This window comes from Ascochyta rabiei, chromosome 14 (assembly GCF_004011695.2).
Source record: "Ascochyta rabiei chromosome 14, complete sequence".
Classification (NCBI taxonomy): Eukaryota; Fungi; Ascomycota; class Dothideomycetes; order Pleosporales; family Didymellaceae; genus Ascochyta; species Ascochyta rabiei.
In genome coordinates this window covers 1197015-1223610 of record NC_082418.1, presented here as the reverse complement: position 1 = coordinate 1223610, position 26596 = coordinate 1197015, and the positions used below count along the sequence as shown (strand labels likewise).

At 50.0% G+C, this 26596-nt stretch overlaps 7 protein-coding genes across 8 annotated transcripts, besides 4 other annotated features; 6 read left to right on the top strand and 1 right to left on the bottom strand.

Moving 5' to 3' along the window:
- Positions 1-71: 71 nt before the first annotated feature.
- Positions 72-96: a tandem repeat.
- A 414-nt stretch (positions 97-510) lies between these two features.
- EKO05_0008364 (uncharacterized protein) lies at positions 511-2485 on the top strand (the record flags this gene model as incomplete). Its single annotated transcript, XM_059637279.1, has 4 exons — positions 511-693; positions 860-1307; positions 1358-1707; positions 1757-2485. 4 exons carry the CDS (start codon positions 511-513, stop codon positions 2483-2485), a joined length of 1710 nt encoding a protein of 569 aa, XP_059493262.1.
- Positions 709-804: a tandem repeat.
- A 4741-nt stretch (positions 2486-7226) lies between the features above and the next one.
- EKO05_0008363 (uncharacterized protein) lies at positions 7227-9402 on the top strand (the record flags this gene model as incomplete). Of its 2 annotated transcripts, XM_059637277.1 has the most annotated exons (7): positions 7227-7589; positions 7635-7792; positions 7874-8006; positions 8063-8542; positions 8590-8889; positions 8942-9341; positions 9395-9402. In XM_059637277.1, the coding sequence occupies 7 exons, from the start codon at positions 7227-7229 to the stop codon at positions 9400-9402; spliced, it is 1842 nt and encodes a 613-aa protein (XP_059493260.1). The 2 variants fall into 2 exon arrangements, with proteins under 2 accessions (XP_059493260.1, XP_059493261.1); XM_059637278.1 differs by having other exon boundaries at positions 8942-9402.
- A 653-nt stretch (positions 9403-10055) lies between these two features.
- Positions 10056-10073: a tandem repeat.
- A 3209-nt stretch (positions 10074-13282) lies between these two features.
- EKO05_0008362 (uncharacterized protein) lies at positions 13283-13953 on the top strand (the record flags this gene model as incomplete). Its single annotated transcript, XM_059637276.1, has 5 exons — positions 13283-13296; positions 13359-13394; positions 13444-13663; positions 13719-13842; positions 13943-13953. 5 exons carry the CDS (start codon positions 13283-13285, stop codon positions 13951-13953), a joined length of 405 nt encoding a protein of 134 aa, XP_059493259.1.
- Positions 13954-16273: 2320 nt separating this feature from the next.
- On the top strand, positions 16274-17354 carry EKO05_0008361 (uncharacterized protein; the record flags this gene model as incomplete). Its single annotated transcript, XM_038941385.2, has 4 exons — positions 16274-16477; positions 16526-16834; positions 16883-17062; positions 17112-17354. The coding sequence occupies 4 exons, from the start codon at positions 16274-16276 to the stop codon at positions 17352-17354; spliced, it is 936 nt and encodes a 311-aa protein (XP_038796809.2).
- A 789-nt stretch (positions 17355-18143) lies between these two features.
- On the top strand, positions 18144-20105 carry EKO05_0008360 (Arginine--tRNA ligase; the record flags this gene model as incomplete). Its single annotated transcript, XM_038941369.1, has 2 exons — positions 18144-18422; positions 18474-20105. 2 exons carry the CDS (start codon positions 18144-18146, stop codon positions 20103-20105), a joined length of 1911 nt encoding a protein of 636 aa, XP_038796808.1.
- Positions 20106-20987: 882 nt separating this feature from the next.
- EKO05_0008359 (Ornithine aminotransferase) lies at positions 20988-22583 on the top strand (the record flags this gene model as incomplete). Its single annotated transcript, XM_038941253.1, has 4 exons — positions 20988-21180; positions 21228-21589; positions 21642-22343; positions 22395-22583. The coding sequence occupies 4 exons, from the start codon at positions 20988-20990 to the stop codon at positions 22581-22583; spliced, it is 1446 nt and encodes a 481-aa protein (XP_038796807.1).
- Positions 22584-23503: 920 nt separating this feature from the next.
- Positions 23504-23523: a tandem repeat.
- A 131-nt stretch (positions 23524-23654) lies between these two features.
- On the bottom strand, positions 23655-26186 carry EKO05_0008358 (uncharacterized protein; the record flags this gene model as incomplete). Its single annotated transcript, XM_038941223.2, has 3 exons — positions 23655-25883; positions 25934-26122; positions 26184-26186. The coding sequence occupies 3 exons, from the start codon at positions 26184-26186 to the stop codon at positions 23655-23657; spliced, it is 2421 nt and encodes an 806-aa protein (XP_038796806.2).
- Between the last annotated feature and the right edge of the window lie 410 nt (positions 26187-26596).

Here is a 26596-nt window from a genome sequence, read left to right as displayed (position 1 = left end):
CCAATTTTTGAATTTCAGCTTCTCCACATACCGCTTAGGGTTGATTCGGCGCATACGGAAAGGGTTGGGAAGTGTGAGTGTGCGTGTGGGTGTGTGCGATCACAAGCATTGCTGGCGCAATTTCTTGCCATGTATGAACGATTTGGTGGACACGAACAGGAATGACTGTGGCAGAGAGCTATACTCGGTGTATGATATGAGCAACACCACGACAATACATCTTTGATGGTCCTATCACAACATCTTTGCATCCGCTTTTGACTCGTTAGGGTTCTCAATTGAGAAGGTGGTCGTCAAGGGCGCACGCCAGCCCCAGTTGGCAATAGTTGTGACGGATCGTCCCCACCCACGCATTCCCTATTGGCCAGTAATTCTCAGTGACTCCGCGAAAAAAGGGCTTCCCCGGACTTTCAGTCAGCGCTTACAAGTACGACGTCTTGCCATGGGAGGATGAGTTGAAAAGAAATCATTTCTGCTTCTTTTGTTTCTTTGGTATATACATCTTTAACCATGGAGCGTGACATTGAGATGGAATCTCGGCAGTCGCAGCGCGAAACCTCGACACAGCACAATGCCGATGCCTCGCTGGAGCGAATTCTCGACAAGGCGTCTACGAAGCAGCAAGACGAAGCGCCGGCCGATGGCAAGGCGAGAAGCAAACTGCAGATGTTTGCCATTCTAACAGCGCTCTTTGTATGTTCAGCCACATCTCTTTCTCTCTCTCTCTCTCTCTCTCTCTCTCTCTCTCTCTCTCTCTCTCTCTCTCTCTCTCTCTCTCTCTCTCTCTCTCTCTCTCTCTCTCTCCACACTCAGTTACGTGTGTAATGGAGCCAGCTAGCTAACCTTACCACCCCCCTAGCTTTCCCTCTTCGTAGCAGCTCTGGATGCAACAATCGTCTCCACGGCCGCGCCCACCATGTCTCACGACCTGCAGTCTGCGGCAGGTTACACCTGGATTGGCGGAGCGTTTCTGCTCGGCAATGCCGCATCGGGACCCATCTGGGCGAAGCTCTCTGACATTTTTGGCCGCAAGCTTATTGTGTTGCTTGCACTTGCTGTTTTCTTTGCTAGCTCGGCTGTCTGCGCCACGGCCAAGACGATGGAGGCGTTGATTATTGGCCGTGCGTTTCAGGGCGCTGCTGGTGGTGGGCTGATCCTGTTGGTGCATGTTTGTATCAGTGATATGTTTAGCTTGAGGCAGCGGAGCCTGCTTATGGGGCTGACTGAAGGGATTTGGGCGTTGGCTGGCGGGATTGGACCAATTCTTGGGGGTGTGTTTGCCAGTTTGGTGAACTGGAGGTGGTGTTGTGGGTTCTGTTGGTTCTCTTCGAATTCCTCGCGCTGACATTTTCTGCAGTCTGGATCAACTTGCCCATCAGCGGACTTGCAGCTATCCTAATCCTGATTTTCCTCGATATCAAGCACGAGCATACGTCTTTCATTGACGGTATGAAGGCAATCGACTGGCTTGGAATCTTTACCTTCCTTGGATGCACGCTCATGCTTCTCCTTGGGCTCGACTTTGGAGGTGTCCTGTTTCCATGGGACTCTGCGAAGATCATAGCGTTGCTTGTGGTTGGAGGATGCATGATCTTTGCCTTCATTTACAGTGAGGCGAGGTTCGCAAAGTATCCCCTCATTCCTATGTCTTTGTTCAAGAATAAGACCAACGTGGCTACCTTCTTGGTGGTTTTCTTCCACGGCTTCGTAAGTGTTCTACGCTCCACATCTGGACACGGTCTGACCACCCCCACAGGTCTTCATCGCGGCCGAGTTCTACATGCCGTTGTTCTTCCAGTCTGTCCTGGAAGCATCTCCCCTTCGATCCGGTGTGCTCCTTCTGCCTCTGATCGTGACAGGAGCGGTATTCGGTGTAGTATGCGGCGTCATCATCCACCGCACCGGACGATTCCGAGAGATTATGTGGGTCGGCTCATTCTTCATGTGTCTCGGATTCGGCCTCTTCGTATCCTTTAACGCAAACGCATCGACCGGTCGCGTAGTAGGCTTCCAGATGATCGCCGGCCTAGGACAGGGCATCTTGTTCGAGGCACCGCTCATCGCCATCCAGAGCCAGGTCGAGCAGGCTGATGTAGCGACTGCTACCGCAACCATGGCGTTCGTGCGCAACATCGCTGTTTCCATCTCCGTCATCGTTTGCGGGACTATCTTCCAGAACTCCATGTCGGCTCGCAGTGGATACTTACGTGCTGCTGGTCTGCCACAGGGCCTGCTGGATCAGCTGGACGGTGAGAATGCCCTGGCGAACGTCATGTTGCCGAGTACACTTGACAACCCGGCTTGGGAGTTCGCTGCGAAGCAGGCTTTTGCATGGGCAACGCGCAACATGTGGATTATGTTGACGGTGATTGCGTTCCTCTCGTTAGTTGCCAGTCTGTTCGTTGAAGCGGCGCATTTGGGGACGGAACACGTGGAGACCGTCACTGGGTTACGAAAAGAGAAGGAACGCCCTGAAGAGAGGTGAATCTATCTAAAAATCAACAGTGAAAAGTTTAGATAAGGGCGAATACAATTGTTGTTTCTTGCTTTGCGAGGCTTGATAAAAGCCCTCGTACCTTTTCGGGCCCTTCCACGGAAGGCAGTTGTGCAGGATCTCCGACGTGTGACTCTTCACTATCATGGAAGGCTACAGTGTTTCTTTGTTGGGAGAACATAGCATGCCCGACTGATGGTTGATTGGCTCGTGATGTCAGGGCTGCTCGCATATCTTCCGCCCGTGACATTTGGACGACCCCTCCATGCCAATCGCTAGCATTCCGGTCGCCCGGAAGATCGATTGCGATACAGTATGTGTGACGGTGAACTCAAAACCGGTGAATCTACGCACATCTCCGTCATTGTTCACCTGCACGAATATTTGTAGTGCCAAATGTGAGGCAGCGCGTTGTTGACATGGCAGTTGGCATGACAATGGGCCAGTTGAAGCGTCCTGTAGCTTGCAGTTCACAGTTCGCACGCCAAGCCTTATCACCACCACCACCTAAGCGGTGGGTAAGCGCAACTGAAATGGATGCTTTGAGGCTCATTCCTGAGACATCTGCGACGCTCAGGCCTGGTGCTCACATGGTACTCTCTCAGCTCAGCTCTCCAGACCTTTTACACTCGAAGCGTCCCACGAATCGGAGAATTATATGTACTACGATGACGTCCTGTTCGTGGTGTGTTTCCATCGCTTCTGCGCGTGACGTTCCTCAACATCGAATGAAACCATCGCGAGCAGACGCCACGGCAGATCGATCACAATGTCAAATTCCAAAGTCTCTTTCTCATTAGGCCCATGTGCCCGCCAAACTGCAGAGTACCCTCTTTGTGCTGTTAAAAAATTCGGTTTGATCTACGATAGGAAGTTGTTTGGGCCGAACCGTGCGGAGGGTTTCCATGTCGTGGAACAATTGCAGCCTTGAAGAAGACTTGGACGTACGACCACAGTTAACCATGACTTGTCGGTCTAAGTACTCAGGAACATTAAATAGTAAAGACAGTCCACTCACAAATGCTGTAGATATTGATATCATTGCCTTGTCGAAGTATCGGTACTTGTGGCTTCTTAAACGTCCGACCTATCCGCCAGTTTGTAGCTTAGAGTCGATCGTAGTCGATATCGGCTAGCCATACTGCCAGACGCGCGGACCAACAGCCGGGCCCTTATCAAGGATGTATACGAGAGTACTGTCAGAAAGCGATAGCGTTGCATGCCCTGTAAGTGACTGGTCCCACAGCCTTTAGAGGTTACTGACATGATAAGGGAGACAAGAAGAAGTACACCTATGTTTGGCAATGCGTAAGTATAAAGCCCAAGCGAGAATACTTTGAAGAAAGAGGTATTAGCTGAAACTCGTAGTGTTATTGCGGATACCCCTCCATACCCTACAGAAGCAATCTTTGTCCGTCATGTAGCTATACACGCTGTGAGAATTGTAACATTTCGAAGATCCAAGTGAGATAGTTGATCAAACGGCTCAGCCATGTCCAAACTACCAAACTCTCTGACTCAATTCGAACTCTGGCCTTGATAATTCCACAAAACCGAAGTTACTTGTTTGGTGCTCAAGGGTATCTGATCGGAGACCGTAGCAGGACTAGATCAAGCTTACAACCAACAAATGTACGGACGATTGGTTTTGTGAGCAGATCACCTGGCCGGGCTGCTCTTTTACCATCAACAACTCATGTATCAACCACTTCGCAAGAGCATTTTCCACTGACAAATGAGTGATATATCCTTCATCTTCACTTTGCTTGGCGACGTTCTACTGCATAGGTGCACAGTATGAGGCAAAAGCGCCAATGGTACTATGAAGAGTAGAACAACCTCTTAGGCACAGATTCAATGATCATGTCTGTGCGCTACGAGCCGTGCCCAATCTTAAGTTTTCTGGGGTTCACAATTCATCTTCATGCAGATACTTCGTCATCCCTTGGATTTTCGACCGCAAAGCTTTCGCCTCGTCGGTAAACCTACCATCGGACTCCACGACGCCTAGCTCCGTGACATTGGTTGTTCGGTAGGCGTATATTCTCCGTTCTGTTAGTTGTGTCCTTGGAATTTTACTGCCTGAAGGAAAGGGTTGGACACTATGTACTTCCCCTGCTGCTGCGACACGATCTCAACACTGGGATAAAAACCCACGCTGAATCTGCTGCTGTCAGTTTCCTTCCAACCGTATAAAGAGCAAGTGGTATTGACTAAATTCTCCACTCCAAAAAACTCATCGCTCCTTGTTTGAGGTGAATCCCGAGCCCCTTTCCCTACGTTGGACATGTTGTTAATTCCTACGCACTTGTTCCGCGTCGTTGCAGCTAGCATCGCGTCCTGTGACTCGGTATGTCCACCGAAAAGTATATATGTAACAGATGGCTCTCACATCATTCCCTAGTCTTTATACCATACTTCTTACTAACATGTGCTCGCAGCAGATTAAAGACGTGAACGGAAGACCTTTTACCAGAGTTGTCAACAAACAAAATTGATCGCCTGTTTGATATCATTTTGGGCGTGCACGTTGCATACCGCTGTCCGTGGAGCTGTGCAAGTCCTGGCTCTTGGTCTGTTCACGTATCAAAACGTCGATCAATTTTGTTTGTTGACAACTCAGGCTTTTACATCCTGTGGCAGGAGTACTAGGAGTGAGATTCTGTTAATTAATTGCAAAAAAAATACTGTAAGTTTATGTTAGCAAAGGAGCGAAGTCTTGTTAAGCGCAGACTCCTCTACCCTTATCTTCAAAAGTGCACTTAATGCGAAGGTAATTCCACTTTGATAAGGGCGCTAAACCTTAGACTTGGGGCGGTGTACGATAGCAGAATACCGAGTACACTACCGTTCCTATATATCGTGATGAGGTGTAAACGGTCTTTTGTTAACGAGCTATAGCATACGATCGGCCTGGACCGGACCTAGTCACCTCGCGTCAGGCCATACGCAAGGTGTCAAGATCGAGCGCATTCTCTCCAAAGATACGTCATTGCGGATTTTCGTCGTTACTTGGGTTGGTGGACCAGCTGGGGATGGAATCTACAAATGAGGCGTGAAAGGTCCACTATAGGTGTGGGGGATATGGATGCGTAGGTGACACCAACCGTGGTTCCCCTATCGACATCAGCCATGGCGACATCAGAAGCTGTTACAACAGTTACTCCTAAACAGACATTCGTGAGTAAATCGTTCGTGGACTCAAAACTCGGCTGATGGAATTTCTTTTACCAGGCAGCTAAAAAGAAACACACATACGTGTGGCAATGTGTAAGACTGGTAGTACAAACATTTTATCGAGCGCAGACTAATCAGCCTACAGTGTTATTGTGGTTACCCCTCTATACCAACCATATAGAAGCTATGGTTGCCCGCTGTGTGGCTATGCTCGCTGCGGCGATTGCTGCATAACGAAAGTTACAATTCGCTGAGCCAAGGCGAACACCGATGAGCATCGCTCAGTAGCGTTCCTGGGGAGCTCTACTCAGATGAGGTCGCAGAACGTCTTCAATGTTCCTTGACTGAATCTTGCCTTGCAGCATGACATCGTCACATTGGTTTTCAGCAATTCAACATTAATTCGCTCGCATCACTTCGTCCGTACGGCGCGCTATTTTTTGATACAGGGTAGACGAAAGATGTGCTTTCTGAAAACCAGCTATTGTCCACAGTCTAGCGAGAAAGAGTCTTCCTATACCAATATGCAATAAAATTTCCTGTTTTTAAGTTCTCTCCAAGACGCACCTTCCTGGACTGGTTGGAGGGAAAATGTAGAGCAGGAGAGCGCTGGGCTGCCGACGTGTCATCTGCCCATTGGATCCACCCAAGCCTTGCCATATCTGATGCCAGATGCTTATGTCACGACGATAATTTCGCTTCGTTGAGATGATACCAGGCATCACAGCATCGATTCCGCGTTGCAATTGCTTGCGGCAACGTGCCCCGTCGACTGCGCGATTGTTCGACCGTACTGCTACCCCAGATCAGGCCAAGATAACCACGCATCCATCAGTGTCGGATCAGGTGTCTCTTTGGAGGTTATGGGCTCATAACTGTCCTGCACATTTCGGTGCGTTGGCTCATGCAGACGTAGAGTCCTTCATGCAGGATGATGCAACTAGGCTTAATTAAACACAGTCTACAAGGCAGACTCGTCTGCTTACCACATTTGGAAGGTCTCATCTTAACGTTATTATGCCTCGAAGCTGAACACAACGAATTGAATGATCTGGATTCGACAGGGCACATCGGCCACTGTCGCTGAAGAAGAGGCATGCCTTGAGTGGTAACATAGCCTCCTTCGTGGTGTACGCGAAGGACTAATTCTCAGTTCATGTATGTCTATCGGTAAGCTACTACGTGTCTGAATATGACTGCACAAGCTTGCACCTTTGACGCGCTTGCTTGTTGATAGGCTCTGCAGCTTTCACGACGCGCGAATAGGCAGATCGAATGTTCGAGCGGGACTCTCTTGAAGATATAAACTATACGCTCCATGTGTTGAAAATATTCTTTGCTTCTCTCACCACACGCCCTACAGGTCTGGTTAGCGTTGAGCTCTTCGAACGTGGGGCAGTGACGTCCAAAGTTTAGCACTAAGGAACTTACGAGCATGTATTTTGAAATATCGTCTTGATCGATTCAAATATCAAAGACAACAATCCTGACAAGCAATTTCAAGTAAGTCAAAGTCAGAAGTACGTTCATTCCAATCATCCTCGACTTTATCACGATGGCTACACTCGAGAATACGATGCGAAAGCGCGACAGAGCGCTTTCTCGGCAGCAAAACTTCAAATGGCCAACCCATGATCGGCGGTTCGTAGATCTCCGATTTCTTGAAACCAGAGCAGCTATATTGCTGAAGGAGCCAGATATCCTTGAGGAAGTTTTCGTAGATTTCGAGAGTTCCATACCATCCTGGGACATCTACGTTGTGCGCAAGTTCTTCCGGACCTATGCAAGAAACGTTACAGGGACGCAACAACAACAGGCCCGGGCCAAGCTCGATGCTCGTGGTCTTGTACGAGGAACAAAGCGCAGATGTCCTGAGTGGCTAACGCCATCTGATCTATATCGGTATCTGAACGAGAAGGTACGGCTACCAGACCTTCTTTTGCACATGAGTTGACAAGATTAGCGATTTGAGCATGAGAGGCCAGTTATAGGTCCGTTAGAAGATGAGTCCGAGGGTTGGCTTGAAGCACCAGCCGCAGGTCAATCTAGAGATCAGTCCGAGGAACAGTCTGGAGTCCAATCGAAAGCACTTAAATTCTTGGATGTTGATCGCCAGATAGTGTAAGTATTCAATTTAGCTCGTATATCTTTGTTTCCAACACTGAGCTGATACCTGAGAGACATGCGTTGACTGTTGAACAGATACATTTACCGTCTCTGCCCCCAATATATCTTGGCTCTCCTTCAAACAGCGTACTATCATCAGCAGGCGGCACTTCGAGAAGCCATATGGAAGCACATCGCTGGTGAGGCTTTGGTGCGCGTGCAGGCTCCTGTGAGTAGACAAGTCGTTCAGAAAAATCGGCAACGAAATCCTGACACATGCATTAGATTGACAATTTCACCACTTTCCATTTGGAGTTCCATATGCCCTTCCTTACCTTACGAGAATGCATACTCCGAGGTCGAACCTCAGACGGGAGTCCTGATGATGCGTGGCCGGAGATGGCGTCATTAAATATTGAGTGCCATGAGCACATGAGGACTTGTAAGTATGTGATCCGGGAAGCGCACGTATCTGTGGTGATATGCGGTTGGAGCCATTCGAAGTGGGTGTGTTGGGGGTTTTCTAACACTCATCTGGACCCCACCACACGGAACGAGGAGCCCTCGGAAGAATTTGATATATATCAGGAAGACTATGTGTCTACCGATGGCGAAGGGCCCGCAGATGGTCGAACCATCAATTTGGAACAACCAATCTGGTGTGCTCGACGGTATTGGTTGCAGACTGTAGATATTCGTATGCAGATTGTGCACAAGGAGTGGACGTGGCTTGTGCGAAGTACAGAAGCCGATATCAAAGCTTGGGTTTGTTTGCCACCCATAAAATCGTAGCTTTGCTGACGTACGTGTAGGTCAGTAAAAACCGATTTTTCTCAACCAAGGATTTGGAGACCACCCAGCATAATCGCCTGGGGGAATTGCTTGATCGGGCTGTGGAGAAGATCGAGCTGTTACGAAAGCTCAATGAGAACCTCGGAAACTCAATCCGAGCATGGGATCGGTTCAACGGCGACAGGAATTGCTTCTCTGATCTGCAGGAAGCTTCGGCTATATCAGCTCTGACTAGCCACAAGAGGATCCTCGAATGCCTGGTCGACCTAAAACGAAAGCTGCAAACCTTAGAGAAGACTTGCGAGAAGGCCGAGAAGATTGTAAGCTCCTCCAAAAATCTACAGAAAAAGGCAAGTTCTAATATTCGTCAAGCTCACGCTCTCCATGGGGAAGAAGATCAACAATGAGAGCCAGGCACTCAGTCTTCGGTCCCATGCAGTCAATCTTGAGAAAATCACTATTACTCAAGAGACAGCCAAGCTCAATCGTCAGAGTACAGCTGCAGCAGTCGAGTCGAGTCGTACCACACGCATCAACATGCAGATGTTCTTGATCACCACCCCCGTCATACTAGCTCTGCAATATTTTGGTGCAGAGAAAGACATCTTCTCGTTCGAGCGCAACCCCAAAACCTTTAGCTACACTGTCTGTGTATTATTTTTCGCCCTACCCATCCTGACCTATGCTCTTAGCTTGCTCAATCGAACCTGGGATAACTTGATTCGAAGGATCTTTGGCAAAACTGGACCTGAAGACAAAGAAGGTGCTGTCAGTGAGTACACAACTGTACCGCATGCCCAGTCGTAACAGCTGATGATTCCACAGTTGTTTAGTGGCACGTGATACTCCTGATTGTCCTCTTCATATTCTTGTAACGTTGTCTCTTCTTTGTATTTCTTTTTGTACAACCTCACAATACCTTGTTGCCGTTCAGTTCTGTAGTGGAGAAATACTCAATGATCATCGAACGTGATTTGAAGCTAGAGTTAATCAACTACTGAAATCACCCAAAGTGTACCATCCGGTAATTATTGCGTTACCAATGCTGGCAAGAATTGATGGGGTTGCACATGCGTCTATGACGGATGCGGGGAAGATATTGCACGACTCGAGGCTTCTCACCTGCAGCGTAACAGACAAGTCAAGACGAGGCTGAGCGACGATTAGGCCTAAGATGGATTTACAAAATCGCAGGGTAGGTTCAGATTCTGTCGTGAACTCTCTAGTACATTAGCACTTTATAGAAGACTCGATAACCTCTAGGTGCAAAGGCTCACTACACCCACCCCAGATTCGCACGGCTACGATCAAAAATACATCATAGACAACCGAGAGGTTCTGAATGGCTAGCTATAGCTAGTTAGCAGTGAAAACGATAGGTTAGGACAGCGTGGAGGGCAAAGGGTAACAACTACAGAATACTAGCTAATTATCTACCTACCCGCGTGAAGTAGTTCTCAGACACGGCTACATGTCTCCAGGCACCTTTTTTTTTTTTTTTTTTAGAAAGCTGCAGATGCGTCATTGATATACCTGCCAAACGAGATCAATGTCGAGGTAATGACGATTCACAGAGACAAACCAAAGCTTAAGTGTGAGGAGATGATGATCTGGCCTCCATTGTTAGCCTCGAGATCCATCTTGCAGACGTGATCCTCAAAGAGCAGAAGGACACCTGGTTATTTCTGCTTCGGCGCATCGCCCGTCGGACAAGCAAATGCTCCGAAGCCTCCTGACGCGTTGATCATCAACCTGTGAATTGTACATTCTGCAAGGGACCCCAAAGTCTCAGGTGCACAGGATTTTTCTTCATTCCGAATGAGGACCGTATTAATGGGAATTAGAACTCATCTGTCGTCTTGATCGGTGTAATATCAGTATCTGTCAGCCAATTTGCGCGTAAATCCGAAAGTTGACGCGCTCGTACAAGTTCGTGCGCTCTGGACCCTGGCATCGCTTCACGAGATACTCCGTTTCAGAACTGACTATGCGAGCCTCAGTGCATTGAGAACTTGGGACTGATTTTGAGACGATGCGTTCACGATGTTTAGGCGACCGACAATCACGCCAGTGTGATTAACGTCTTACGTGAACGATCAAACATGAGGATCTCGGATTCGATCGATCGCCGTGCGCATGACAATTCCTTTGGCATGAATATCTCTAGTCTGCGCTCGGTGAATCTTTGGTATTCTTGTTGATGAATTGGCACCTCATTTACTTGGGTCTTGTGACACCGGAGGCTTGTTGAGAATCTACGTAAGTGGCGTACAAGGGACCACAGGCCTTCCGGTGTGCAACAAGGGATTTGTGATGTATTGTAACGAAACATCTCGAATTAGGTGCTCCACAAGTGCTTGTCTGGAAGTTGTCGTCCCCTGGTTAAGTTCACATTGAGTCACAAACATCGAGTGACATTGTAACTTCGCTGACCGAGACATCAGATATCGATCCAAGGTGCGTTATATTAATAACACTGTAGTAGGGAATCGTTTTTCTATACCTTCCCACTAGGATGCTCTCTTCTCGAGTAATGACCTCCAACATCGACCAAGTCACTTCTCGCCAGACTGACTTGCCAAATCGCTGCAGCAAATCATACATTCTTTCTTTGTCATAACTGTTCTAGTCTGTTGTTTTCAGTCTCCCTCATCCCTGTTGTTCTCACCACAGGGAGGCACGTAGTTTGCAATCCTGATTCATCTGCCCAAGGATAACCGAGAGATCTCGATTCGAAACGTAGCTCTCGATAGCAGCATTTGCCAAGCCATATCTATTGCAAAGTTTCAAGCTGAATTATCAAAGCCGACACGCGTTGAAACATGCCAAATTCCTGGATCGTCGACACCACACAGCTCGAAATAAGATTGGGCTACTCACACGTTCGTGAGAAGCCAGGGCACACGTACACCTGGCAGTGTGTGAGTTACTATATCTTCGCGGCAATTTTCTGAAGACCAGAGCTATCTTGACTTTATACCAGTGTTCTTGTGGCGTACCATCTATACCGTACAGCAGCAACAGCTGTACATCGTGCGGTAAAGGACGATGTGGTGAATGCCACGTCACAAAGGTGCCAAAATCTTTAGAACAGATTTCTGGACTCCTGCCTCTGGACGCTTTCCACTATGAAAGATCTAGTACCCATCCCTCATCAGGTTCCTGAGCTTCGGAAACCAACTGCACTAAGAATGCTTACTGCCCCACCAACGACTTGGGTTTTTCTTTGACTCAACTGCCAGGTTCGAGTAGGGCACACTCTGAGTCAGACTACAACACGATCTTTCACTCACCAGATCTATTCTACGTGATAAATATTGGCTGCAAATAGTGGTGATGTACCACAGGCGCTTCTGCACATCCCTAAAAAGCCTCTGATTCCAGGTCCAATGCGCTTGTGACCCGAACTGTCACCATCTTAGGCCCTTGACAAACTTGATTGTTCCTATCGATCTTCACGGCTCTTAGCGGTTTAGTGATCAGTCATTCCCAAATGATACATCTACACGTATTTGTGTATTCTTTACTAGTACGTTTTTGTACCGCGGGACTATTTGCTAAGACAACTACGACAACTGAGGTATTGGTCATTCTCGATTCGTACAGTCCTTGGCTCTGGAATGACTGCCCCAATGGGCAATCAGTACGAACGTTGGTAACCAATACTCATAGTGCAGCTATTGCTCTTCTTTGTCTTAGCTTTTACGACTTAGGCGAAACGATTTGAGTGTCATTTAAGTGCGGTGGGCAGTGTGCGCTTTTTTCCACACAAGAGAATGACGAGCTGATTATATCTGCAGCAGACCATGCATACCACAATGTAGAAGCCGCCGCAATGTTCGTGTTGAGAGGTTTCAGTACTGTATTTCCTGCATAGTTACGGACTTCTGGTCGAGTTGCACTTGTCTGACATAATAGCGGGTGTTCTGCCACGCGTTAATTCAGTGTGTGATGAAGTATTCGCGTGTTGCCTTCGCTTGCGCGAGCCAAAGCATCATGTTTACAGCTATGCTGGTAATACGTTTCACAAAAGGACGGTCCTCGACCCTATGGAGAGATTCAGTGGTTGTGCACTGGCTACAGGCCAAGGGTGTACTTAAAGTGAGTAGAGCGCCGCACAAATGCCCGAATATTCGTGACGGGCCCATCTTATGAATTTCTTGTTCTCGAGCAATTGCATCTTGACAGACTCTGGATTGAGCAGATTGGTGTTGATGTTCACTCGACACTATATTGCGGTAGTCAAAAGAGCAGAATCGACGTCCTCATTTACTCATCCCTGCGATAGTGGATCGACGTGGCCTGGCACGACGTAAAGTTGTGGGGTAAATCCAAACCTTTAGTCCGAACCCTACTCCACACTGAGACCTGAAATTGATGCCTGAAGGTTAGCTATCAAAACTTTCCGCGTTTCCGATTCAAATTGGCTAATATAAGTATTTAGATCAAGACCATAGCCGTCTAAAGACACGAGTATTGACCTCATTGCGCATCTGCCAGCAGGCGTGAGCTAGCAGCAAATACAAACGCACTGCATACCATCGCAAAGTCTCATTTGCCAAGTCTACCACCGCGCATGTGTGTGTGACCATTCAGATATGCACAGAGGTCGTACATGCCTATCAAAAGGGTTGGAAAGGCTTCCCAAAGTGATGGACGCCGCTCCCGTTCCTTCCCGAACATTTCCCCTCGTATCTGACGCATCTGAAAATCATGTGCAAAAAATGGTACGTCACCCGCCCTGAGGTAAAACTGGGTGTACTACGCTCACACTACAAACGATCCACAGGCAGCAAAGAAGAGGCACACATATGTGTGGCAGTGCGTAAGTATTACTCGTCGATTGCTGTTTGCTGTACCTAACATGCTCGCAGTGCTATTGTGGCAACCCTTCTATACCATATAGAAGCGCTGGATGCCCGTCATGCGGGTACGCCCGCTGTGGCAACTGTCACATCACCAAAGTCACGCTGCGTTAGGACTTCCGACACTCCTCTTTTCGACTCGAGCCTCTTCGCCATGCCCCAGTCAATGGACGTCTGGATTTGTTCTATCGAACTTTGGAATCATTCGTCATATTTCACAAGAGCTATTGTACATTCGCACGTTATTCTGATTGTCTTAGCTTTTGTACTTATGTAATTCGTAGTTGTCTTACCCAAAAGTTCGTGGGCCAACTTCGAGGCACAAGGGGTTGGCTGAAGATTGCTTATTCATACTGCGCAGTTACAACAGCCAAATGACTGCGTATACCTCCCAATTTCGTTTTTCATGTAAGTTTGAAGAGACCTTGCGCCTCCCCAGTACTTCAATATGCAGCCATTGGACTTGAGGTTAATGTGGTCATGAATTGCAGTAGCTGATTTTGTCAAGCTCCCGTGTAAGACATCCGGTTCAATTCACGACCAATCGTATTGGGCGACTAATAGCAGTGATCTATATTGCGTGATCTACACAAATCTGAATCTCGTTCCACTGTCTCTCAGCATGTCCCGGGCTTGCTCTTTTGAATTCTGCTACAATGAATACCTCTCTTTTATCAACTACTGGTGAGCAGGCCGAATCATACCCTGGTCCAATCATCTCAGACTTGGTGCATATAGCTCAACGTGGCTACGGGCCGTTGGGCTCCACCTTATTAAGGCTGAAGTGGATTTCCCCAGCTATTTGTCCATGGGGCACTAACCAACGGACCCGAGCATGTGGTTTAACGTGAGTCGCATACAGAAGTCAACCTACATCGTCTTCATTCTTGGGTTCAGTGTGATTGTTAGATGACATATTGGGTAGATGCGCCGCGTGCTCTATCGTCGGGCACCCCATTCGCAGCCTTCTCGGGACGACCTTTTCTTTGATTCGCGACCAAAATCAACCCATGCGCAGAGTTGGGGCGGGCCGGTTCCATACCTTGGACACCATAAGCGCATGACTGATTTTGAGTGTTTGATGTGCTGGCACCTACGAATCTCGAGGTCCTTCTCTGCGGGGTGACGCACGAGAACTCATTTCCCACAGCATGCAAGAGAAGGCAAATGTGCCACCTGACCGTGTTTTCATTCTATTACACGCATTTCGAACACATTTAAGCCCTGGGCGCTGATGTAGCGAATCGTAAACATCACATCTGCCGACACCGCTGGGCTACATGAGCGTCGTCAAAGCCTCGCCCTTCTCCGAAGAACACAGCCTCATAGAAATGATGTGCAGATCCAGAGATTAAGGTCGCATACGACATTGTGAATACGTGTAACTCCATTCAAGGGTCGTTACGTGGCTGTCTAGGAGCCCAATTTGCCTCGCGCTCAACTCCAGCTCGCTGATAGGACTCTATGGCGTGCTGTTCTTCCGAGAGGGAACTAGCCCTGTTATCATTAGAGAGCTTTTATAGCCTTGACGAGAGATGGAGCGCTGAGTTCGACAATGGATATAAGCCTCCTCATGCCAGAGATTCACGCAGCCGCAGCGGTTGCAGACGCTCACCTGTAAGGCCATCAACACGCAGTAGCCACCGATTTTTTTGCAAAAGAAGCAATATCTAAGACCCATCCTTTCGTACACCTTAGACAAAAGAACTTTGCGCACGCTCACGACTCTGCGCCAGAAGCATGTATTGGGCGTTGCAACACATAGCGGAATCCTCGGCATCAAAACTTTTTTATCAATGACAGTTCGATCAGACCAACCAAGACATACCTACAGTAAGACACTGAGACCATCCAACAGGAACATCAAAGGGAGTGAGATGGAAAAGCGTTTAGCAGTACCACGAAGGAACCAAGCTTCGAAACGATGGAGGAAACTCTTTTCCCAGGATCGTGATTATAGAGACAAGCTCTATTTTGGATCCCGAGCTATTCCAACAGAGGATTCGAAACAGATTGTGGAATCTTTCTTTGAAGAGTATGAAACTACCATACCTTCATGGGAGCTCCGTGTCGTTCGGCGTTTCTTCAAGGCCACGAAGCCAGGCGCAACCTTGAACCAGGACCAGGCTCGAGCGAAGCTTGACGACCGGGATCATCACTCTCAGTTGAAGCGCATATATTCGCCATGGCTCACTCCACAGGCCCTTCGCGAATCCCTGGATGTTGAGGTGTGCGACTCCTAACCTTTGCGCAAGACCTTTACTTACTTTGGTAGCGGTTTAACTGCCCAGTAAACAAGGATCAGAATGCAGATCGCCGCTTGATGTAAGATATGGCCTCAAATAATTGACATGAGCTGATATTCCACCAGTTATATCCACCGACTGACCCCGGAGTACGTTCTGGCTCTCGTGCGAACCGCACATAGTGACCAAGTCCAGGCGCTACGAGAGACCATTTGGAAGCATATCGCCTTCGAAGCATCTCTTCGCGTCATTATTCCGGTACGATTTCTGCACAAAGCCTTTTGTAATAACCTTGAGACACTAATTTTGCCGTTTAGTTGGATGGTTTTACCTTCTTTCGACTGGAGTTTCATCTTCCATTCTTGACTCTCCGGCATTGTGGTGGCACAGCAAAGGATAATGTGGCTTGCAAAGACAAAAGTGTAACGCAAAGATGGCCCGACTTGAGCTTTCTTGACATAGAGTGCTCCGAAGGTCATGAAGGGCCTTGTCGGTTCGTCATTGAAGATGCAGCTATCTCAATCGTCATCTGTGGCCACGACCACAACAAATGGGTGGGATGGGGTTTATCAAATACTCCGGGCGATCCGACGATGTACGAGGAAGAATGTGGTCTGGAAGAGGATTTTTTTGCCGCAGACGGGAATGGCCCGGAAGAAGGTCTCGTCGTCGACTCCAACACTCCAGAATGGGATCCTCGGAAGTATTGGTTGCGCAATGTCGAGATCCGTGTGCGTATGGCCTTGCAACAATGGAGATTCTTGGTGTTCAGCATCGAAGAAAGTGTGCAAGATTGGGTAAGTGCTACTCTCTTAAGTCACCATCATAGCTGACAGAAAGGGTAGAAAGACAAGCATCGAATCAGTCGCTCAGCTGACACGGGCAATGGCAATCGCAGCGAGCTGGAAGAGCTGTTCGAGTGGACCATCGAGACAATGCAGCTCCTACGGAAGCTAAATGAGAGGTTCGCCAAAACAAATCAACTTTGGGCCCGCTTCAATGCTCACGATGGTGACCGAGGCTACTTTGCTGATATGCGAGATGCTCGTGTAATATGCATGCTAAGCAGTCTCAAGAATTCTTTTGAGGAGATGTCTGACCTGAAAAAGAAATTGTCTCAGCTGAAGAAGAGTTGCAACGAATCACAACGGCTTGTAAGTGAGTCTCCTCCATAACTGGGGGCACTTCTAACACCTCTGAAGCTCTCTCTTCATCTTGAACACGACAGCAACCTTGCAAATTCAGAGACGCGAGAATTCAGTCGCCAAGCCCAAGGATACAACTTGAAGACCGTTCGCATGAGCCACAGCATGTACAAACTCAACAGGAAGAGCACTGAGGCAACCGAGGCAACCACACATACCACTCGAATCAACGTACAAGTACGTATAGCCCAAGAATGCATCCACCGCTTGTTGTTGACCTCTTCAGCTTTTCCTCATCACAACACCCTTCTTCTTAGCATTACAGTATTTTGGCGCAGAAAAGGACATTTTCTCGTTTGACCGCAGCCCCAAGACGTTCGGCATCACATGCGCCATTTTACTATGTGCTTTACCGTTGGCGATGTGTATTCTTGGGTACGCGAACAAGTTCTGGTACGAGTATATCCGTCGAGAGAGTCGCCGAAACATGGATGATGACGACGAAGGTTGCGACAAGGTTGATGTGTGATGACCGTGAAAGGAGGCTTATTGTCACGGTAATCTGGTGCCTACAGGCGTTAGTTGATTCCAGATCCCGGTTCTGTGTTTGCAGTGTTTCCCAATACAGCTCAGTGTTCTTCGTCCCTGCGCATTATAACTGCTGCTCAGATGTATGCACCCGCTCAAATCTGGATCGCTGATTTGTCAACACAGAATATGAATGCGGACAGGTGAGCAGGTGACTAGCTTTCTGTGGTTGTCACGTCTTGTCCTGCATGCTGTCACCCAACCTGTCATTTTCACTGTCAACTAGTTATAGCTGGCCAGTTAGAACCTCTCGCTTGTCTATGCCGTATTTTCGATCGCAACAGTGTAAATCTGGGGTGGGTGTATACATTCTTTCATGCACTAATAGCGGGTGTTTCTGTAAGACATCAGGCTTGAAGATGTCAGCGGACAAATTCTACTCTCGCAAAAGCTTAAGTCGGCCTCTGCGTCGTGATTATGACCCCGCGTATGCGTGGGCAACTCAAATGGGAGAGCATGCAGCTCATGGCCAATCCGGGATGACCACGAGTGAAGCACCTGCTGAACAGCGTGGCAGCCACATAGAGACGAGGCTGAACACCGATATGCTGTCATAATATCGGCTACTCCGCAACCTCGAATGCGTATAATCTAGAGACATTGAGCATTCTTTGCCCTGCGATACGTTCCCAATTCTGCGCTTTGTTTGTACCATCGGGCACCATCTGATAACTCCACGCCTCACTTTCGCCTTTTCGCTGCCCAAGGCTGGTACAGCCGTGTTGTCGCAATGTCGACGCTCGATCAGGCTGGGCTGATGCAACTGTTGGAGAGCCTATCGATTCCTACCTCGGAGGTTGCCGAAGCTACCGCCTTGAGCAATCCACTCGACTTGTGCCGTTCAACGCTTGCCGAGCTGCTGGCTGGTCTCGTGGACTGCGACGTCCAGGCTGCATACAAGTCTATCCACTGGCCCAATAACATCTTCAACGGCGACCTGTCTGTGACTGTTCCTAAGCTTTGTCCCGGGCAGAAGCCCGCCGAGTTGTCTTCCCAGCTGGTCGACAAGGTAATCACAGGCAAAACCCACTGTAGACCATCTAGCTGATTTCGAGGACAGTTTCCAAAAGACCATGCACTCTTCGATCCACCCTTTCTTGATGGCGTGCATCTGCGCGTGTTTCTGAAGCTCGAGGTTGTGGCACGCCTCCTGCTGCCGTATATCCTAGATCGAAAGTCCAGCTACGGTTCCCAATTGTCGACTGGTGTACCCAAAAAGCTCGTAGTAGAGTTCTCGTCACCAAACATAACGAGTGAGTTCCAAGGAAAACATTTGCGTAGTACAATCATCGGAGCATTCATCGGCCGCTTGTACGAATCCCTAGGATGGGAAGTAAAGCGTATCAACTACCTTGGCGACTGGGGCAAACCAATTGCCCTACTAAAAGTCGGCTGGGACAAGTTCGGCTCAGAGGAGGCTTTTGCGATGGATCCAGTTGGTCATCTACTCGACGTGTACCACCAGATCGAAAGCCTGTTCCAGCCTGAACAGGCGGCGAGCAAGAAAGCCAGAGATGATGCAGCCAAAGAAGGTAGAGATGAGGGCGAGGCACAAGTCCAGATTGAAAGCCAGGGTATCTTTGCAGAACGCAACGAAGCTTTCAAGAAGCTCGAGGCTGGTGATGAAGCGATCGTTTCCTTTTGGAAGCGTGTGCGAGAAGCAAATATCGACAACTACACTGGATTCTATGAGCGACTGGGCGTTCGGTTCGATGAGTACGCAGGCGAGTCGACAGGTTCCCCGGAGGTCATGGTTGAAGTCGAACAGCTGTTGAAAAACAAAGGCTTTTCGGAGGAGAGCGGTGGAGCGTGGATTGTACACATGCAAAAACTCGGCGCCAAAGCTGGAACTGCCATCATTCGAGACCGGTCGGGAAGCAGCACGTACCTCCTGCGAGATCTCGCTGCTGTCTTGGAACGCTCGAGGAAGTACGCATTCGACAAGATGGTCTATGTTGTGGCGAGCGACAACAGCGTCCACTTCGCGCAATTGTTCAGAATTTTGGAGGCATTAGACCTGAAAGACCTCGCCAGCAAATTGCAACATGTCCGATTCAGCGAGGTGTCCAAGATGGCGGCTACTCTAGGGAAAGGATACAAGCCGCAAGCTGTCATCGACGAGTGCGAGCGAGCAATCAAAGCTCTGCCGGATGCTGATGCATACAAAGCTGCGTTTCTGGGTAGTTCTGAGCAGACTGACAAAACTTTGGCGATCTCTGCGCTCTTACTCCAGGAGCTATCGACGCGTGCAACCAGCGCTCATGTTTTCGACACAAGTGCACTTGCGTCCTTCAAGCCTGGGACTGGATCTGATCTGCAATTCTGGTGCACCAAGGTCTGCGCTTTGCTGAGTGGACAGACTATGAGCGCAGATCTAGCGGAAGATCAATTCAAGTCGTTGGCAGACGAGGACCAAGCCAATCTCCTGCGCGTACTGGCCCAATATCCTGAGGTTGTCAACGCCACAATTCATTCGCTCGAGCCAGCTGGAATCGTTACCTACTTGACTGCCGTTGCTGAGCAGCTGTCTGATTGTCTTGGAGAGGATGATAATGACGGTGACATCTTACCAGGCTTTGCTGCCTTGCTGGAAGCCACTAGGATTGTGCTGCAGAACGGTATGAAGCTGCTCGGGGTTGTCCCCATTTCAGATTTGCCACAAGAAAGGGCAGACACACCTATAGCAGGGTAAAAGCATCGCACTGCCGTTGTCTCTTCGTGTTTGGTTGTTTGTGTTATATAGTTCTTTTGTCTCTTGACGGATGTGGTCATCCAACAGCACCCTTCATTGTATTCTTCCTTATTGAATATGCGGTTTCTTATCAACGTCCGCAATTACTCGTTTCGCCTTGCTCACGTCTGTGATCTTAGGAGGCTGTCAAGTCAGCAATTATGATTCCTGCTGCTGCGTCTCTTCTTCAGCCTGTCCGCCACTGCATGGTGGGCCGGCCCCATCACACCACGAAGTGAAAATGTACGCGATCATGACGCGCACGCATAAATGCATGTTGTTGATCTCGGAGGGATCGAAGTTGTGAGGTTATTCTTGCACTTTGAAGGTGGGAAAATGGCGCAAGCGCGTTGCTATTGGCAGGGTGGCAGCACGCGACAGTCTGCGCGACCTTCCACGACAAGTTTTGCCGGACATTGCGAGTCAACTCAACCTCCATCAACGACCTCCCTCCAACCTTGATGTTTCTCGATATTGGACACTCTTACGTTTGCGTATATTTCCGCGTGTGTCTTCTTGTTCGAGACCTTGCTCCCCACACCACGAGATCACGTCTGTGAGCCAATGGCAGATGCGCTAATGGAGACGGCCGCTCTGAACCGAGGGCTTGCCGTTGGCTCTGTCCGTTAAGCGCAGGTATACACGATGGCTACAAAGAGTTGTACTCTAATGGAACTTGTAGGCTGTTGTCGGCACCATGATTCAGTAGTGATTCAAAATAAAGCCCCTGACCTCTCCTGATTTTCCTGCATCTCTTCTCTACCACAACGCTCAACAACTGCGAAGTTCCCCCACCACTCCTACCCCACGTTCACATCCACCTCCGATTACGCAGCAAACATCATGGCACCTGGCGCAATTCAGGTTGAGGCTGCGCCTGCGCCTGCGAGCAGCGGCACTTCTTTGAAGCCCACTGCCCGCTCGTTCCACCCTTCTGGCACTCCTGATCCCTCCAAGTACCATGCATCCTCGTCCTCTGAGGCGACCGCAACGGAGGCCAAGTATGCTGCTCACAACTACCACCCACTCCCAATCGGTGCGTCCGCCACTCTCTTCGATATCGCATATACTGACAGCACCCAGTGTTCGCTCGCGCAAGCGGGTGCAGCGTATGGGATCCCGAGGACAAGCACTACCTCGACTTTCTCTCTGCGTACAGCGCTGTCAACCAGGGCCATTGCCATCCTGAGCTTGTCAAGGCTTTGACTGAGCAGGCTTCGCGGTTGACACTCAGCAGCCGTGCATTCTACAACGATGTATTCCCACGCTTTGCTGAGTATGCTACCAAGCTTTTTGGCTTCGACATGATTCTGCCCATGAACACGGGTGCCGAGGCTGTTGAGACCGCCGTCAAGATTGCGCGAAAGTGGGGATACAAGGTCAAGGGAATCCCACAAAATGAGGCTCTGATCTTTTCTGTCGAGGAGAACTTCCACGGGCGAACAGTAAGCACGAACAAGGACACACAAGCAGACACAGCTGACAACCCCCGCCTAGTTTGCGGCCATTACCATGTCCACCGACCCCGAGTCTCGCGAGAACTACGGCCCGTACCTACCGAACATCGGAAGCGTCAACCCCTCGACGGGCAAGGCCATTCGCTACAACAACGTGGACGACGTACGTGAAGTTCTCGAGAAGCACGGCAAGAACACAGCTGCATTCCTTGTTGAGCCCATCCAGGGTGAGGCAGGTATCGTCGTGCCAGACGACAGCTATCTGAAGGAAGTCCGAGCGCTCTGCGACAAGCACAACGTCCTTCTCATCTGCGACGAGATTCAGACAGGTATCGCAAGGACAGGCAAGATGCTCTGCCACGAGTGGAGTGGAATCAAGCCAGACCTTGTTCTGCTCGGCAAGGCCATCTCTGGTGGCATGTACCCCGTGTCGGCAGTGCTTGGTTCGCGCGAAGTCATGCTTACGATTGAGCCTGGCACGCACGGCTCGACCTACGGAGGCAACCCATTGGGTTCGGCCGTCGCCATTCGTGCTCTGGAGCTCATCCAGGAGGAGAACATGGTCGAGCGTGCGCAGACAATGGGCAACAAGTTCCGCGAGGGCTTGAAGAACATCAACAACCCAATGATCACGACTATCCGTGGAAAGGGTCTGTTGAACGCCATTGTTATCGACGAAAGCAAGACCAATGGCCACAGCGCATGGGATTTGTGCATGCTCTTCAAGGCCAAGGGTCTTCTGGTAAGTTCAAACCAGCATATCGTGGACATAGGAACCTAACGTGTCCCACAGGCAAAACCCACTCACCAGAACATCATTCGATTGGCACCACCCCTAGTCATCACCGACGAAGAGATTGAGAGCGCTCTCACAATCATCAAGGAGGCTATGGAGGAGCTGCCATCCCTCAAGGACGAGAAGGAGAAGGAGGTCATTCCTGACGCCAGCGAGAAGAACGTCCACATCGGAGTTGACAACTGAAAAAATTGGCGTCCTACCTCTTAAATCACGATACCCTGCAAAGTCTGACTGCGGCTTTAGCCTGCTTTGGCGTTCTTGGGTGCATCCTACCACTTCTTGAGAAGTGAATCCGCACAGTAAATAACATGACTCTGCGGACAACTTCGTGCATAAAAAGCAAATATAGATATGGTAGGAAATGCATGCGAGCCTATCGCATCTGATCGTATGCGACTCAAAGCACAATACACCCGACTTCGCTTGCATCTGTGCAGCTGGGTATATAGCATGACCATGGCGTTTTGTAGATCACGCCCTCAGCAACCAATGAATCTGTACCATACGTGTGAATCGACGTGACTGCTACTACTGCTGTAACCCGCTGTCACTCTTTCTACCACCACTCTGTTCTACTCGACTACCACCTTCGCGGTAACAAGTCCGGCCGACATCCAATCCAGGAGCAAAGCGCTGTGATCAGCACCACCCCAGCTGTGACCCGTCGAACGGTGTGACAGTCGTTCGCTTGCCAGCCGAAGTCTCCATGCAACGTGACAGTGGTGAGCGAGCCTTTGCGCACTCTACAGGCACGTGAATTCGCAACCTGTCTGAAGTTATGCACGTAGCACGAATAGCCAAGAATGCGGTCAAGATCGATCCCTTTTCATTGCGGTATTCATTCTACCTAAGCCCAATCCGCGCCCATCCCCCCTTAACCCATCCATCACCTCCGCCGGAGTCCATTCTAATATCCATGTAACGACGGCTTTTGTGTACGGACGCTAGATGCTTCTGTGATGCTGTGATGCCCCGTCCATTACTAGCCAACGTCGTGTGTGCGTGTGCCGTGTTTCCCTTACTTCAACCTTGCGGTTTGATTCCACCAAAAGTCTTTACGGTGATGTGAACGGAAGAGAAATGCTATGCTATGCTATGAACATGAGAGAGAGAGAGAGGAGAGGAAATGCGAACAAGCGATAAGAAATACTCGGAAGGGTATAATAGCGGCCGTGATCTGGTAAAGGAAGAAAACAAGACAGGACAGATGATCAAAAAAAATAAAAATAAGCGGCTGTGAGATACTGACTGCACTCACACGCCAGCGCCGTTGACAGTGACCTCGTAGCCCTCGGCCCTGGCCTTGAGGGCCTTGGCGAGCATGAGCTCGCGCATCCAGTCGATGCGCTCATCGCGGCCCTTGGTGGCAAAGTGGTGCACTTTGCCATGCGGCATGACCCTCTTCGTCTCGCCAACGGTAGGCACGAGCTGGAACTCAAATGCCGACGGATTGGCCAGGACTTCCTCCCGCTTGCTCGATGTGAGCTTGAGGGCGCGCAGCTTGGCGGACAGCTTGTTAGAGGCGAGCGACGAGCATGCGACGGCGTAGTCGTCGACGTCAATGGTTTGCAGCGCCGATGAGGACGGCAGCTCGTTGGGGTGCATGGCTAGCATGGTGCCGTTGAGGCGGAAGTGGTGGTCTTGCCATTCGTGGCGCAACATCTTTGTCTTACGCTTCTTCATCCAGCCATGGTGGTTCACACCCTTGTATGCAAAGCCGCCCTTGGGCAGCGGCGCAAGCTGGTCTTCGGCCTCTTGGATGCCTGCAGGCTCTGTGGCCTTTGTGGGCGACGATGCAGGGCTATTGTCGAAGAACTGCGTTCCACGGTACGTGTCATCGTCCGAGTGTGCACCTGTTGGCGTGAACACATGGTTCTCATTAAGCGCCGGCATGGTCAACGACGGCCGGCGTCGCTCGTTGCGTGATCCAGTCCTCTGGAGTTGGACTTTGTACTGCATGTTCGGTGGCACAGATTGGCTTGTGTCACGAGCCACAGGTTCTACGTGGACGGCCGTTACCGGTACGTCCATCATGGAGGCTGGGGTACCAAATCGGTAGATGCCGCCCGAGACGGCCGTTTCACAAGCTGGCGAAAAGGCGGTGTCTGGTGCAACGTACGAGCTCTGTGGTACAGCATGGCGTCCGTTGCCCTGCGGGTGGGCGGATGTGGAACGTGGTATCGTCAATTTTGGGAGACTCCTGAGGTTCGAGTGCGGGGCTGGTGTGGTTTCTGGAGAATACAGGACGGGGGTTGGGAGTGTTGCCGGGTCGAACCTCATAGTGTGGGCAGACGTGGATGCAGAGAAAGCTGAGACTTGCGGATAGTGTTGTGTCTGTGGTATGACCAGCTGGGGACGAGCAGGAAACATGTCCATTGGCGGTGTTGGCGGAGCCTCAATCGGAGTGGCCGTTGCGTAAGGGTGATCCATGCCTTGGAGTGAAAGAAAGTGTCGCACATTGTCTTGGGGGTCGCATTGCTCCAGGTTCTGAAGATCCTGCAAGGTGAAGTCTGGCAGTTGCCCCGGTCCAAGTACGTCGGAAGATGCTACCACGGACGGTACGATCACAGATGGCGCCGCTTCAGAGACCGGTCTATGTACGTTCTCTACAGCGCGATATGCGATGTTCGCGTTACCAGGATCTCCTGCGATGAATATTTTGCCGCCCTTTTCTGGTGAGATTGGGAACCCATGCTCGTCTTGAAGTCTGGCCAGTTGACGCTGTTGTTTTCTCCACTTGGCGCAACGCTCTCCTTTGGCACACACATGCGGCTTGGGCAATAGCTGTTCGATGGCAACGATGGAGACGGACTCTGCAGGTGTGATCAGATCATCTGCAGGATTGCGTCGGCGACGCCCACCGCGATTCTTGCTCTTTGATCTGTCCCTAGCCTCGGTGCAAGGGCGCTCGATATCCTCGAATGGGGTGGGTATCGGAGCAGGAGCGATAGGAAAGGCAAAGCCATCTGCCGTACGTAGAGAATCGATTTGATGCCACAATTGATGCCTTTTGCCGAAAGACTGAATTTCCAGCTCTTTCAGATCGTCGAATTGCAGGTCCAATAATACTGCACCAGTGATGTCGTGAGTCACAAATTTGTCAATCACATCGTCTTCGAACCCATTCTGGTACATCCAGGTAGCAACATCGCGCGAGCACCAGGCACGCACTTCACTGTTGTCTAAATGTGCCACCGCTGATGCAATGTTGTTGTACTCTTGTTGCGGAACGATTGTAGCGGGAGTGGGTTCTCTAAACGAGGTTGGAAAGGGGGATGGCATGTCCTTTGGCAGAAGTGGTGACATTTGCAAGGCGTAGTCGAAGTCGTTGGAAGAATGGGATGCGCGGAAGAGATGCGGACCTCTGGGCCCTTCTACAGCCTTTGGCAGGTACCAATCGACATACTGTGGTCGTATGTCGTCTCCTGGTGTACGCACCTCTTCGAAAGTTGAGATTGTGGTCTGGCTCCGTCTGTTATCGCTCTAGTGTACGTCAGCCACACACAACTACCACCATAGCGGGGAAGCCTTACAGACGAGCCACTGTACTCTTCAAATTCACTAGAGTCGTCCTCGATGTCGGTATATGCAACACTTATCCCCGACACTGGCCGTTCAAGCGACGAGCGTACTGTGAGGGTTGAGGCAAAGAAGGAATCTCTTGCCTTGCCCCTCTCGAACATCTCGACGCCCGGTTCTAACGGGGTGATGGGCATCATGGCCTGCTTGAAGGTCGTTAGAACCATCTGTTTGAGGTGCCTTGGGCCCGTGTTCCCGGCTTACCATGATCACGGGTTTGCGATGCGCACACTCAGTCGAAGGAAAAGGGTTAATCGCTCAATGGTGATGTGACAAGTATCCGAGGTATGCTCTCAAGCATGGCAAGCGCACAGTGTCAGACCGACGTTGGAGGATCGGAAACGGGGCCCTTCGGGTGGAGGGCGCTTGCAGGTGTTCTTGTAGAGCGTGGTCGAGTGACGGTGGACAGTAGATGCTGGTGGCTCAAGACTGTCACAGTTTGACCGCTGCAGAGAGAGCACATCTGCCGGGTTGTATCCCCCAGTGAGAGTTCTCGAGTCCAAGATAGACACGAAGCCTCCGCCAATCCGCGAGCGGAGGTCTCCCGCCCGCATTGTGGTCTATGTGAGGCCGGCGCTTGTACGACGGCGTTGAGAGGGCACGACAGCAACGCTATT